Genomic DNA, 13,486 nt, shown 5'->3' on the forward strand with positions numbered 1-13,486 from the left:
ACCAACCAGTTGCTAATTACTGGAATGCAACACAGCTGAGGTGCAGAGCCCACAGGATAGAGAGAGCAGAGGAGAGAAAGGCGGAGGAGAGGCAGCGGCCGCCGAGCGGCCCTGACAGGCTCCAACAAACCTGAAATTACCAACAAATAATACACAGGATTAATTTTGTCTGCCTACGAAAACTTGGTTTCTTTCCTTCTCACTGGTAATCTGAAGTACCACAGTACAAAGCGATAAGTAAACCAGTGTTAGAAAAGACAGCCCCAGAAAAGCTCATCACTAAGTTACATGTGTGAGATCAAAAAGTTTTCTTGAGTGTTCATCTTTATTGTTGAAACCTGATTAAGAAGCTTATGATGTTTTAAGAGCTCAGAGCCATAATTTCCTACAAACATTTTGAGCTAAGACCGGCTTTGTGCCAACAAAGTCTGCTTTCATGATAAGTGGCGTTGTTTTTTTCCCATCACCTGTGCTGCCTTGCTAATTTGTTAACTGTATGCCACCTAAATCTGTGCTACTCTTTTAATGCCATACCAGGAGCAATCTGGGAGAAGGCATGGGTTATGTATGTATAGAGAGATATCATCAACAAATGAGTAAAACATATAACACAACATTCTCCAGCTCTTCCTGAGGCGTTCCCAACTTAGATGAGATATATAATCCAACCAGCATGTTCTAGTTCTACCCCATGGCCTCCTAGCAGTTGGACATACTTGAAAAACTTCCAAGGGATGATGCCTAGGAGGCATCCTAATCCAATGGTTGAAGCACCTCAACTGGCTCTTTAACATGAAGGGTCCAGCCAAACCAGGATCATTCTTTTGGACACTACCCAAAGCTTGTGACCATAGGTGAGGATAGATTGACTAGTAAATTGAAAGCTTTGCCTCCTGGCTCAGCTCCCTCCTCATCCCAGTGCTCTGGTACATTACTGCTGATGCTGCACCAATCATTGCATGTTTGCATGACCTTACAGAATCCCTATTCCTCTTTTTCCCCACACAATTCTCCATTTTACTCTCACATATGAACAAGACCCCAAATACCTAAACTCCTTTTCTCGGGGTTGCAACCCATTCCCAGCCTGAAGGGAACAATCTACCCTTTTGTAAGTAAACTGTAACTGCATTTATGGTTATGGCATACATGTGTGTTTACAAAAGTGAACCACAACCTTGCACATATCCACTATTAATGAAGATGACAATGACAGAAGTTCAGCAAAGAAAAATGGCTTAAGATTATGCAACCTGCCACCAGCTCCCAAACAATATGATCTGCAAACACTTTGCAAGCTTCAGCAGACGGGTTCAGTTTCCACCTACTGGATTTACTCTAAGATAATCGTGTTCTATCCTGTCACTTCTTGGGTCTTTGGAAAATGCTGGACAGTAATAAATCTAATTAGTAAAGGCCTTCTCTATCTTTACAATTATTGTTGTAATTATATTTCCAATTGATTTCTCCTTATTGAAATATATAATGTATGATAATGTGAACATGTGAACAACCCCAAAATTTAGATGGCAAAAATAATTTTGGATTAGATAGCCACGTAAATTTACATACATTATACAGTGTATACTTTCATGTCTTGTAGCAGTTCACTATAAGCATCTTAGGAACAAGGCATGTGTTGTATAACTTAAATAAAATGTGTGTCCACTTGTTAGATCACCTAGTTCTATTTTTCCTTGGTGAGCAGGGAGACAACCAGAGAAGAAGAGAGTGCTGACTGTAGGGAGAGAGGCTGAGGCAGAAAAACAGAAAGCGAATACAGATGCTGGAATGGCTGTCATCTGTCAGAGGTGTCCCTCAGCACTGTCCTGTATCTACTCAGTGTCTGCTCATAACATCCGTGCCGGAAAAAACTAATCTGTTGCCCATGAGAAGGCCCAGGCCTTGATACCAGACCAGCTGAAGTGCAACACATCAGGCTGCTGACACGCCACTGTTTCTCCCTGGGAAAAGATGAAGCTATCACTCACAAGCCAGTAAAATTACAAACTCACAACCTTCTACAGAAATGTCTTTCATCTTTCCAGTGCCTTCTTTTCCCTTGGTGTGTCTGCTTCTGCCTTAGTAGGAAATGGAAATGGAAAAAATAAAATAAAATAATAAAATAAATAAATAAATGGAGTGAATGCCTGATGTCAGAGACTCAAAAACTCAATATATCTACTGCTGCATCATAAAACTAGCGTGACTGAACTTCCAACATCTTCGCATTATGTAGAGATATTGATTACATCAGGCAGGCTTTTCTGTTTCATTGACATATAGTTCCACAGAACTCATCATTTAGATTGTCTGTTGGTACAATGGGTTGGCCCATGGCAGCAGAGGGGGACTAATAATTGAGATGTTATTTAGTTGGAGGCTGACTAATGATAGACAAGTAACTGTTTTGAAGCCTGGCAACAGTAGGAGGGTGAACTAAATCTAAATGGAGGCTACAGCAGGCTGGTTAATAACTGATGGTTCATAAAGCCACTTCCCTGAAAGGCGAATTTCCAATTACAGCTTAACTGTGTCAGCAAGACAAGCCTTGTAAGAGTTTGCAGGGTGATGTATTTGTTTACCCTTTATGAAACTGAAAACACAAGGGCAAACATGTGTGATATGGTTTATCTGCACCAGTGAAACCTGAAAACAGCTGGTCTACTGTACCTACATTGGTAATCACATGTTACTTCCAAAGTCAAAGAGCACATAAGAGATTATGGGAAGAAAGTCCCTTTGTAATACTGTCCTTGTGAATGGAAGTATAGATATCCTAGATACTATCAGAGTTTATGCAGCTCCGACTGTTGTTATTGGATTTGGGGAAGTTTACAATCCAGCAACCTCAGCTTCCACTACTCAGGATGGCATTATATTAGCCAAACAACCATCAGTTAGTCCTCATCCTAAACACATTTTCTCTTGTCATGTTAGAACATAACATACAGTAGTGTTTAAAATACAAAGGAGTACATAAGCTAGAAGTCAGGCAAGGTTATATAAGATATTTGCCTTAATATATTTACACTTGGTGGAACTCAGCATGGTGGTTAGCGCTGTCGCCTCACAGCAAGAAGGTTCTGGCCGACCCGGGGCCTTTTTGTGCAGAGTTTGCATGTTCTCACTGAGCCTGTGTGGGTTCTCTCTGGGTATTCTGGCTTCCTCACACAGTCCAAAAACATGCAGCTTAGGCTGACTGCTGACTCTAAATTGCCTATAGGAGTGCGTTTGTGTGTGTGTGGTTGTTTGGCGACCTGTCCAGTGTCTACCCTGCCTTTCACCCAGTGTCAGCTGGTATTGGCTCCAGCCCCCAGTGACTCTATTCAGGAATAAGCGGTATAGATAATGGATGGGTGGATATTTACACTGCATTACAATTAATAGCTGTTTATTTACTGTTTTTCTGCATGGATCATCAGCTGGTGGGGGTGCTGGCATTTAACCTGGTCATGTAGCTTTGTGCTCAGTCTACATGCACAACATGCAGCCATCATATTAAAGAAGAAAAAAAAAATCCCCCAAAACATAGCATTTTCATCCATTTCATGGTTGAAACTCTGGCTTAATTAGACAGCTTGTTACAGCTGATAAAATCTTCTTGTGACAGCCATTTCATTTGATGATCACCAGTTATAAATGAAACGTCTGCTTTTGTCTACCTTTGAAATTTTGTTTAAAAAAATTACCAGGAATTTCCAGTGTTACATCTGCTACCATTATCATTGTAAACTGCATATGAGCCATATGAAAACTGCTTAGCAACATTATCTAAGGGTAGTAGGGTTTAGCACAATCATTTGCATCTATGATAGTATAAATTCTACCTGAGGTGCCTTTGAGAAAGACTGAGCTTCTGGGATGCCACTACACTGTGCTGCCATCTAGAAAAGGACAAATCTTGAATAGGGCTGGGTGCAGGACTGAGAGTGTGCAAACACCAACTGCCCTGTGTAAACCACCAAGTAATAATAAATTGTGTATTAATGCATAAATATTACATGAACACATGCTACATTATTGAGTGGCAAGAAGACTTCTGTATTGGGAAGAAAAAGGAAAGCTTTATAAATTATCTTTTACAAATTGCCTGTGGGATTTTGCTTGATAGATGTTTAAAAATACCCACCTATACAGTGATTATAAAAATGGTCAGATGTTTGGTTTTTCATTCAGGCATATGAAGTATGATAAAAGGGGAAAATGGCGACCACAGCTACAAGACTAATCTGCTGGGCATACGTGTCAAAAGAGGTCTTTATATCACTGCAGATCTTAAGTAATTAATGCATCGACATCATTAAGCCATGATCACTGATATGAAACAAGTCAGTATGTTATATAAAAGCTCATTGTAAATGCTTGGATGGATCATATATTCATAATTTATCTTGCATAATAAAGACAGATCTTCAATGAGACACAAAGAAAAAGACAAGGTCACAGGAGGTTGGGAAAGCTGTTAGCATATTTCAAACATCTATTTATCCTCGCTGTTAATGAGAGGTTAGTTCTCCATATCTGTGCATCACAGATACGACTTCCAGGGATATGTCAGTAACCTGCATCTTGTCCCTGTATACAATCCAAATGTCAGGTATATCTTATAGCTCCGATACCCAAAGCTACAAACATAGTGAGATTCTGCCTGAGTGGGGGGAGAAAAAGAACTATCCAAAAGAACCCCCAGTCTGACTGCAACCACATTGTCTTATATTCAGCTTCTTCTGTGTTAAATACAGAAGATGTGTCAAGTGGTGTGGAAGATTTATAGCGGTTTAAAGATTCATTTGCGGGAAGAAGGCTGGGTAAGAAAAATAAATAATATACAATTTCTGCTGATGAGTCGCTAGTAAAATAATGTAAAATATTTTTAAATTTGCAATATGTAATGAACAATGGATTCACATTTTCAAATTCCTTACAACATTGTAGTGACTCTCACAGGAAAAACATCCGGTTGTACAAGGAGCTTTAATCAATACTAAGCCACCTGATGCAAATAGTAAATCTTTATAGGGTGACACATCATTCCTTTTGGGTGCTCATCATCGCAGAGGGATTACAGCGGCCATTTCTCTGATAGAGGACGTCAATACCCACCACCACTGTTGCGGTAATTATCCTGCAATGGCCTCTTACTTGAAGAAAAGTTAAACTGTCCCCAGGGCTCAGGGACCCCATGCACCTATGAGATGTCATGCGCACATACACACACATACACACACACACACACACACACACACACACACAGACAAACACAAAAAACTGGTGAACATGTATGTCAGTCTGCACCAATGCGCACACACAAATAAACACACCACTGCTCTCCAGATGGATGGCAAGTTTGATAATGGTGGAAATGAAGAACTGGATCACTGGAGTCCATCCTCTTTTTGACAGTTATGACTTAAAACTCCTCTGAGAAGGGAATTATATTGAAGTCTGGAGATGAACAGTCAATGTGGGACAAGAGGAGAGTAGCACACAGAGGCCGTGCACACCTCAGTAGTCAGGCGGTGCACTGAAACTAGAGTGAAACAGGATTTCAAGGATAAAAAAATTATGTCAAACTTCTTCCTTCAAACATACAGCGGAGGTTTTCTAAAAAAAAAAAAAAAAATCAAATCTTTGAGCAGACAATTATGAATAGAGAACTATTGAAGAAAGAGCCCGAGACAGAAGTTACCTTTTTCTCTTTTATTTTCCCCCACACACTCTGGTAACCGCACAGCACACACCGAACAATCCCTGCCAACCCCTGACTAAGTACATCCCACCCAGAAGGGCATTATGAGGGATCCCGCCAGGTGTCTCTCCACCCCAGAGCTATAGTACATTTTGGTTACATATGAAATCACTCTTTACTTTATCACAAGAACAAGCTTTGAGGGAATGTAGCCAGGCAGTGTTGCCTGCAGTAATTATTTATCTAGTTAAAATACCAATAAAAATGGAATATTATGCTTAATAGCATCATGACAAATTGCTGCTGTTGATAATCTTTGGCACAGAGTGGATAATAAAGCCTGTCTCTATTAACGAGAAAATTATAACCTCCTCTCTAAACTAGGGGTCTAAACGTGACCTACTGCATTACTGCTACATAGTTTGCCTTTATTTAAGATGAGTTAACAGTTATTCCCATTTTATCTGATGGTACATTTGGGAAAACATGCATGTTCGTGCACCAATTGTTGAATAGATTTGGAGCTTGTACCACACAGCTCATATATCACCATCTGCCTGCTTGTAGGCTGCTTACAGTATCTCCGACAACACAAACTGACATGCTGCCAAAAGTGGCTACTGAACCCAAGGCCTTCCTTTTTTTAATTGGTGTAATTAACACTGAAGTAATCTGATGTCAGGCTTCTGGTGACAACCTCTAATGAAACACAATGTGACTGTTACTTCCTCCCACTAATCAGAAAAAATACAGACCTAGCACACGCCTTTGTTCGCTAATGTCTTAGAGTGTGGCTGTCACTCCTCCTAAAGCTTTGAGTCTGCCGTCAGGTTTTCTCTGCGGCTGCCAGCGCTCATTTAAAATCCATCAGGAACATTTAAGCATTGGCTTCAAACTGTGAAGAGAACAACTTGTACCAGCGACAGCACTGAAGGAAAGACAGATTAATAATCAGAAATGAGGAAGCAGAGAGATCAAAAGACAGAAAACCCCTGTGATGGTGTACATTAAGGCCAGACTCGGTGATTACCACAGCATGTGAGTGGGGTAGTAACAGACCACCCAGACACACTGATGAACTCAAAGTAACGGGAATCCAAAGCGGCACTAACTCCAAAGCCCTAAAAAAAAAAGCTTTCTCCTCTAAGGCAGCCATAAACAAACTTTCATAAACAAACTTTAACTGCTGCATCTGTATTTGAAGCCTTTTTGCTGTGATGTGGTGCCACCCTGGCTGTCTCCCTTCTAATACAGATCCACTCGACACATAAACAACTTGTCAATTAGCAGCCTGTTTGTACCAACATCTACATCGTTTAAATTCAGCAGGGGTGTGGCTGACTGTGTGGTGTGCCGACTCAGCCAAGGGGAATAGCTGGGATGATGGATAAAGAGTGTGTGTGTGTGTTTGTGTTCATTTGCAAGGCTATAACTTTGTGCATGCGTCTGCGTGTGTTTGTGTCCTTGTGTGTACAAGTGTGAAAGATAGAACTGAAGAGCTAAAATTAGTTGTAAACTGCTAAATGGCTTTGTGGATTAGAAGTTCATTAACATGTCTGGTGCTTTGATCCACTGATAAAGTCAAGGAGGATGGGACCATAAACATGTGAGCTGATTAAGATAGGGCTCCTTTAACTTTTGCAGGCCAGAAAAAGAAAAGCTTGGAGAATGCCAGAAAGCGAGATCTGATAAACAACAGATACATATGAAGGAAGTACAAAAGCAATATTTAGCCTGCAAAGATGCAGAAAGACAGTTAAAGTGAGATAACAGAAACATCCAGAGACCAAGACAGATGGAAAGCAATCATCTGTCTCTTCCACTTTGCGCTCACCATCAGTGGAGCAGCCGGTAGATCCATCACTCGAGCAGTAGCGCATCTCAATCCTCTGCCTGCCCACTTCTAGCAGGCTGGAATCGGGGATGCGAGCTTTGCAAGTGTAGCGGAAACGCTGCTCATAGTGCCCGCCATTGTCAGAGATGTTGACGGGTGTCCATGGAGTCCACGGTGTGGTCTTTTTCAGGTCCGGACAGGGCATGGTGTTGCATGACTGGTACTCCTGCAATCATGGAGACAGAGACATTTCACAGCATTTAACCTCGAACGATGTAACATGGACATTTGCAGGCAAGTGGATTTGTCATGTCTAGTGTAGGAAGCCATAAATATTTAAAGTGATTAAAGTAAGAATTAAGCATGACAAGTTCAAACAGAAATGTCTCTGTTGGTGTACAGCATTTCTCAAGCATAATGGACAGGACAGTTCTGAAAATCTCAGCAGTGACAAATATGAAATTAAACTCCTTTTTCAAAGCTTTCATTGCTCATTCTTAAAACTCTCTTTGGCTGTTTTATCAGATTGTATGTTGTTGGATCCAGTACCACATATCTCCCCATATAAACCAACCCAGCCCTGTTTGCCTGACCCCAACATAGCTTACTATTCAGATGGAACACAGAGTAAGGATACACTCCCATTAGACAACTTGCTGAACATGGCAAGACACAAACAGGCCAGGCAGAAAAGGTCATTGATCAAGCTTAATTTACAACCAAGGGGGAAAGATGGAGGATGGGAGAGAGCAGTGTGATGTTAGGGACCTTAGTTGACAGCTGCCTTTAGGGCTGGGCAGTAAAAATGAAAAACACAGCACTGAATCTCTAATAGTATGATATGCAAGGCTCATTAAGAAGTCCCTAAAGTATGTATTCTGCCTCCATTTGGACACCTGCTTCAAAAGTGTTTTGCTTCTTCTGTGGTGCTACATTTGATGATATGAGTCAAGAAGATAATAGTTGGGTAATAGGCAGTCTGGGCCCCTGTTTGTACCCAGCTAAATGAATAAGATGGTGGAGGTAGTGGTACATCTGGAGAAAATGACACCAGAAAAGAGAAGGCAATATGGCTACGATTTTCTCTACCACTTGTTTATTTATGCCAAATAGGCCTTGAGTGACTGACAGGCCTTGGCAAAATAAGATACGAGTTTCTTTCTGTACATCCGTCAGCGTGTCACATGGGAAAGGCTGACAGGTCAGGTGAGGGGAGGAGCACTATACATCATATAGTATGCAGGAGTATTTTTCACTGCCTTGCCTCATTTTTTATGCTCTCTCTGGTCTCACTTCCCATTCATCTATCTATCTTTATATTTTTCACACACTTTTACTGTTACTACATAACTCACTTTGTGTCAGCTCTGTTTCCCTGTCTCCTTGTTTCTTCTCCCTCTCTATCTCTTTCATCTTTCTCTGTCTCTCCCTATCCACCCACTTCTCTATCTCCTCCTCTCCCTAGCTCTCTCTTTACTTCTCTTCCCCAAAGGTACCAAGGTTAAAAACACAGGGAGGATTTAGATTCTGTTAGAGCCTTGTGATGAATGAGGGTGTCACCTCCACCGCACTTCCTGCCTCCCTCCATCTACTGCAGTAATCATCTCCAGACATTAATATTTAACATCATCACACATCACAGACCAGTCCGTGTGTGATTATCAGCCAATAACAAAATGGAAGAAAAAAAAACCCATCCACATCAATGTCTCGCCACCACCTGCAGTGACAGAAAAGCAACATGTGGCATGAATGGGAGGAAAAATGATCTGTGGGTGTTTGTTGTGCGAGTTGTTAATGGTGGCCAAACATGGTAAATATTTAATGAGGCCTGTCTGGTGAGCATTTCTCCCTGCACTCTCTGAGGATTAGTGTCAGTGCAGGGGGCTAAGGGGATAATTACTGCGTTTGAAACTACACCTCATTCAAGGTCTCTGAAGGTTTCCACATCAACTGCAGCTAAAATATATGCAGCTTACAGCAAGGTGGTTAGTGCATGTGTCACAAGGCTGTCCCATTGACTGAACTGACATCAGACGCTCTGGGGCTTGCTGACTGTCAGGATTAACTTTTAGTGACTGGACACCTATGCCGTGTACATCTTTGATTAAAGTTCTAAATTAATGAGCCAGTATTAAACTCCAGTGAAGAACACTAACAGTGAGGCTCGGTTAAGCAGTTCGGGGATAAGATTATTTGTCTAACTAAAAATAAAATAGAAAATGAGCTGGCCAGTGAGAATCACAAATATAATTTCAAACCTTGTCCGATATTTGCATGAATCTCAAAATCACCTAATACTGGAAGCAAAAAATATGAAATGTGGCTTAAATTACACACATACCACACAATGCAAAGCAGAACTAACCTACATGTCATCCATGAATCACACAACTCATTCCTTACTTATTAACGTGTGTGGACGGCAGTAGGAATGTGACTGCATGTTGCTTGAAATTATTTAGTTGAAAGGCTTCTGGATTTATATTTTGAAACTTAGACAGGGTTCCCTCTCTTTTCAAGCAATCATTCTGCAGGACATTTTTAGTGACATATGGGGATCACACTGTACATTAGTTCCTCTATGTTGAAATTACCAACAAACAGCACTGTGCAAAGGCTGTAGCCACTTCAGATGTTTAGATTCTTATCCATTACACAGTACCATCAAGAGGTATCTGATTCATTCGGTAGCATGACACCAAATCTAAATATCCAGCCAGGGCCATACAGAACTAAATCTCCAGGGACAAGAGGAGCAAGATATTCTGCAACAAATGGTCCCAACATTATGGAGTCACATGAAGAGACAGAAGACAAGGAGACAGCTTAAATCCACAGAGGTTTGTTTAGTGCCTCATGAAGTTAATTGATAAATAAAATCTATTTGTATTTTTTAAAAGCAGGTTCACTTTATTTTTAGTGCCAAAACCTGCACATGCTGTGTCCATTAATCCACAGCTCTGTTATTAGAGGATGACAACAAATGACTAACTAAACATTTGTTTTCATGAAAAAAAAAAATGTTTCTGTGACAATCAGACCAGGGGTATGTTAAAAACATTTGGCAAACATGGACTTAACAAATATACTACAGCAGCCGTTTAAAACTGTTTGTGAAAACTCAGAAAAGGGCAGTTCACTACTTTTTGCTCCATCCAGTCCACACTGGATAAGGTCTAGATCATAAACCATTTAGGTTTACCAAATCTGGACTAGATTAACAGGGAGAGTTTAAAACATTTAAAAATATTTATCCTGTTTAAGATCTCGACCTGTTGTCTAAATAGAAAAAACAGTGAAATTGACAGTTTTGAATTTTTACATATAAAATAAGGTTTCACAAATTTGAAAGGGAGTTTGACTCAGCGATAAGACTTTAACTAAGACGTCTAACACCCTCTTACAACAAAACCTGAATAAAAAATCTGAATTCCCCCCAAATGACAATACTGAAGTTAAACTCACTTCACTGCCATCAGAAAAAAACTAAATTGAAGTTTATTTCAAATACCCAGTGGAGAGATACAAACAACAGCTGATTGAGATGCTGTTCTCTGAATCCTGTACATAAATTATGGATTCAGATTTTAAGCCATTATACATATCATAAAGACTACTCACAGTCCAAATTCACACACTGCTGCAAATTCAAAAGCTCTCGACTTTGCAGGGTGTTCAGTCTTTCAACAACCTCATGCTGCCATTCCAACCTCACCTGGTCCTACACTGTTGCCTTGATTTCAGCTGCCAGTAATGGAGATCTGACAGTTCGCTCTGAGCAAAAGGAAAACCCAGATTTCTCATCTTCAATGCCTCCAAAGACCAATCTAAAATATGTCAGGTTTTTCAGGAAGCACAAAAAAATACACCTAGTTAAATAACAATACACTGAATGCAAAAGAAGCTGAGGCAATGCCATGGAAATATGGTGGAGGTCCTCAGAATCAACCCTGTAGCACCTGGGAGTTCGTGATGTAAAGACCCCTGATGCTGACTATATCATATCCAATATCAGCGATGAGGGATGGTGAAGAAGGTTTATTGCCTTTTACTGCAATAAAAGAGCCTTGTCATAGTGGCTATGCATGTGAATAGAAAATCTGGCATAATAATATAAACAAATACAGTCCCTCCTGCTTTAAGAGTGGCAATTTCTATAACAAGTTTTGAATAATGCATAAAAAATGGACCTGGGGATGTGAAATAAACATCAGTCCAGCTTTGCCCATATAAGCTCATAAGCCAAATACACACAGAGGCCCACAAACAAAGTGAAATAACTCCATTCTAATAACATTCACCAAGTCAGAGCTGGGAATAGCTTGACCTAGACTTACATTACATGTGGCTTTCTGAAGAAAAAGGAATTTGAATTAAACATTCAGGAAAAAAATGCTGAGCTTTTTGAATGTGTCATCACATTCTTTCCAGTTGATATGTTCAGATCATAATACAAAATATTAAAACTACAATGCAATGACAAAACAAACACTCGTGCATCTCAATAATAATAATAAAAAAATTAACCAAAAGTGAAACTATGGTGGAAGATAAGAATGTATGAATGTGAAGTGGCCAGTGAAATTCATTGCACATGTCTACATCTGTGTGTGTATGTGTTTAGGAGAGAGAGGGTGTGTGTACGTACAAAAGGCTCTCTGCCGTGTCTGGCCAGCTGTGGGAGGTGATTAATAAGGAGCCGTGCCTCTCCAGCCTCCTACCATCATTAAACTCATTATACTTCTTATTGGACTTGGGGAGAGAGAGAAAGTGAGAGGAAAGCATGTGTGTTGGTGTGTATGAGGATGCCCACATACACACACACTTGTACCTTAACTTTTAACTGAAGGGCTAGGTGTGAGAGTGACCGACTCTCTGCAGTGCCTCCATCTTTATCTATTGTGGTCAAGTCCGCAGAGATGGAGGCCTAATGCTCCTCAAGCCTCTGTGACATCAGTTCAATTAGCAGCTCCAACCAAAACACACTTTGTCAAACAAGGACTCCTGTCTGTCTCTCTCCCTCCCCACCGCTCTGACTTCATAATGAGGACTGCTGTTGGCCAGGAGCAGGTCTCCTGTCTACATATGCACATGTAGTATGTTCACCCATCAGTCTGCCTACACAAACACAGGCTACTTAGCTTTCATTTCATAGTTTGGCTGCACAGCTGAACTCCATACAGGTAACAAGAACTCTCAATATTATTAAGCAGCTCTGTGCGGCGTCATTTCTGCATGGCCCGTGTTTGACTTCCCCTGGTCCTGTGTGTGCAACATGGAAATTGTAGGAGCAGAAAACAGCACAGAACAAAAATGTGTTGAAACATGGGAAATACAGAAATGCCTCAATGTCTTATTTCACTTTTAACATGAAATGTTATATTTTAAGCAATGTCAGTGATTGCCTCTTGTTTTATATGTGCTTTTATTTCATCTAGTTATGGTTATTATTCTTTATATTTACAGTTCCTCTCTTACAAAACCTACATGCAGGTTTACAAAACCAAGTTAATAGTGCATATTTGATATGATGCATTATGTCATGTGTAAGGTTTTCAGTAAATCTCTGCTACTAGAGGTCAGAAAATAAGCTCTAACATCTGAGTCCTATGTTGACTGTATGCTGACTGTTCACTGACTTTTTTCTCCTTTATGCTTATGAACAGTGAAGACCTTATCCACTCCTTTAAACTCCTCAGTCAGCCTTCATTACCAGCAGGTGTTTGAACAAAAGATTTGATATAGAGGATTAGTTTATTTTAGCAACACTATGTTTTAATGAGCGGATTTTTTAAAAATTCTTAATCTTATTATTCAGTATACCAAACCTATTTTAATAATGACTTTCTCCTTCACTGTTGGGAAAACAAAGTTTTTTCTTTTAATTTATCTAAGTTGGCTGACTTCTTCGTTTTAGGGGAGTTTTGAGTCATCACACAGGAGAAGATGAGGAGCTA

General features: G+C 40.3%; 1 protein-coding gene across 2 annotated transcripts in view; it reads right to left on the reverse strand.

Moving 5' to 3' along the window:
• Positions 1 to 13,486, reverse strand: part of sema5a (sema domain, seven thrombospondin repeats (type 1 and type 1-like), transmembrane domain (TM) and short cytoplasmic domain, (semaphorin) 5A) — a 119,487-nt gene that overhangs the window by 17,512 nt on the left and 88,489 nt on the right. For both annotated transcript variants that reach the window (XM_020609637.1, XM_020609636.1), the window contains exon 16: positions 7,527 to 7,752. In XM_020609637.1, the coding sequence (XP_020465293.1) occupies positions 7,527 to 7,752 (226 nt within the window). The remainder of the gene's footprint in view (positions 1 to 7,526; positions 7,753 to 13,486) is intronic.

The sequence above is a fragment of the Monopterus albus genome, unplaced genomic scaffold, assembly GCF_001952655.1.
Source record: "Monopterus albus unplaced genomic scaffold, M_albus_1.0 scaffold100.1, whole genome shotgun sequence".
Taxonomy (NCBI): Eukaryota; Metazoa; Chordata; class Actinopteri; order Synbranchiformes; family Synbranchidae; genus Monopterus; species Monopterus albus.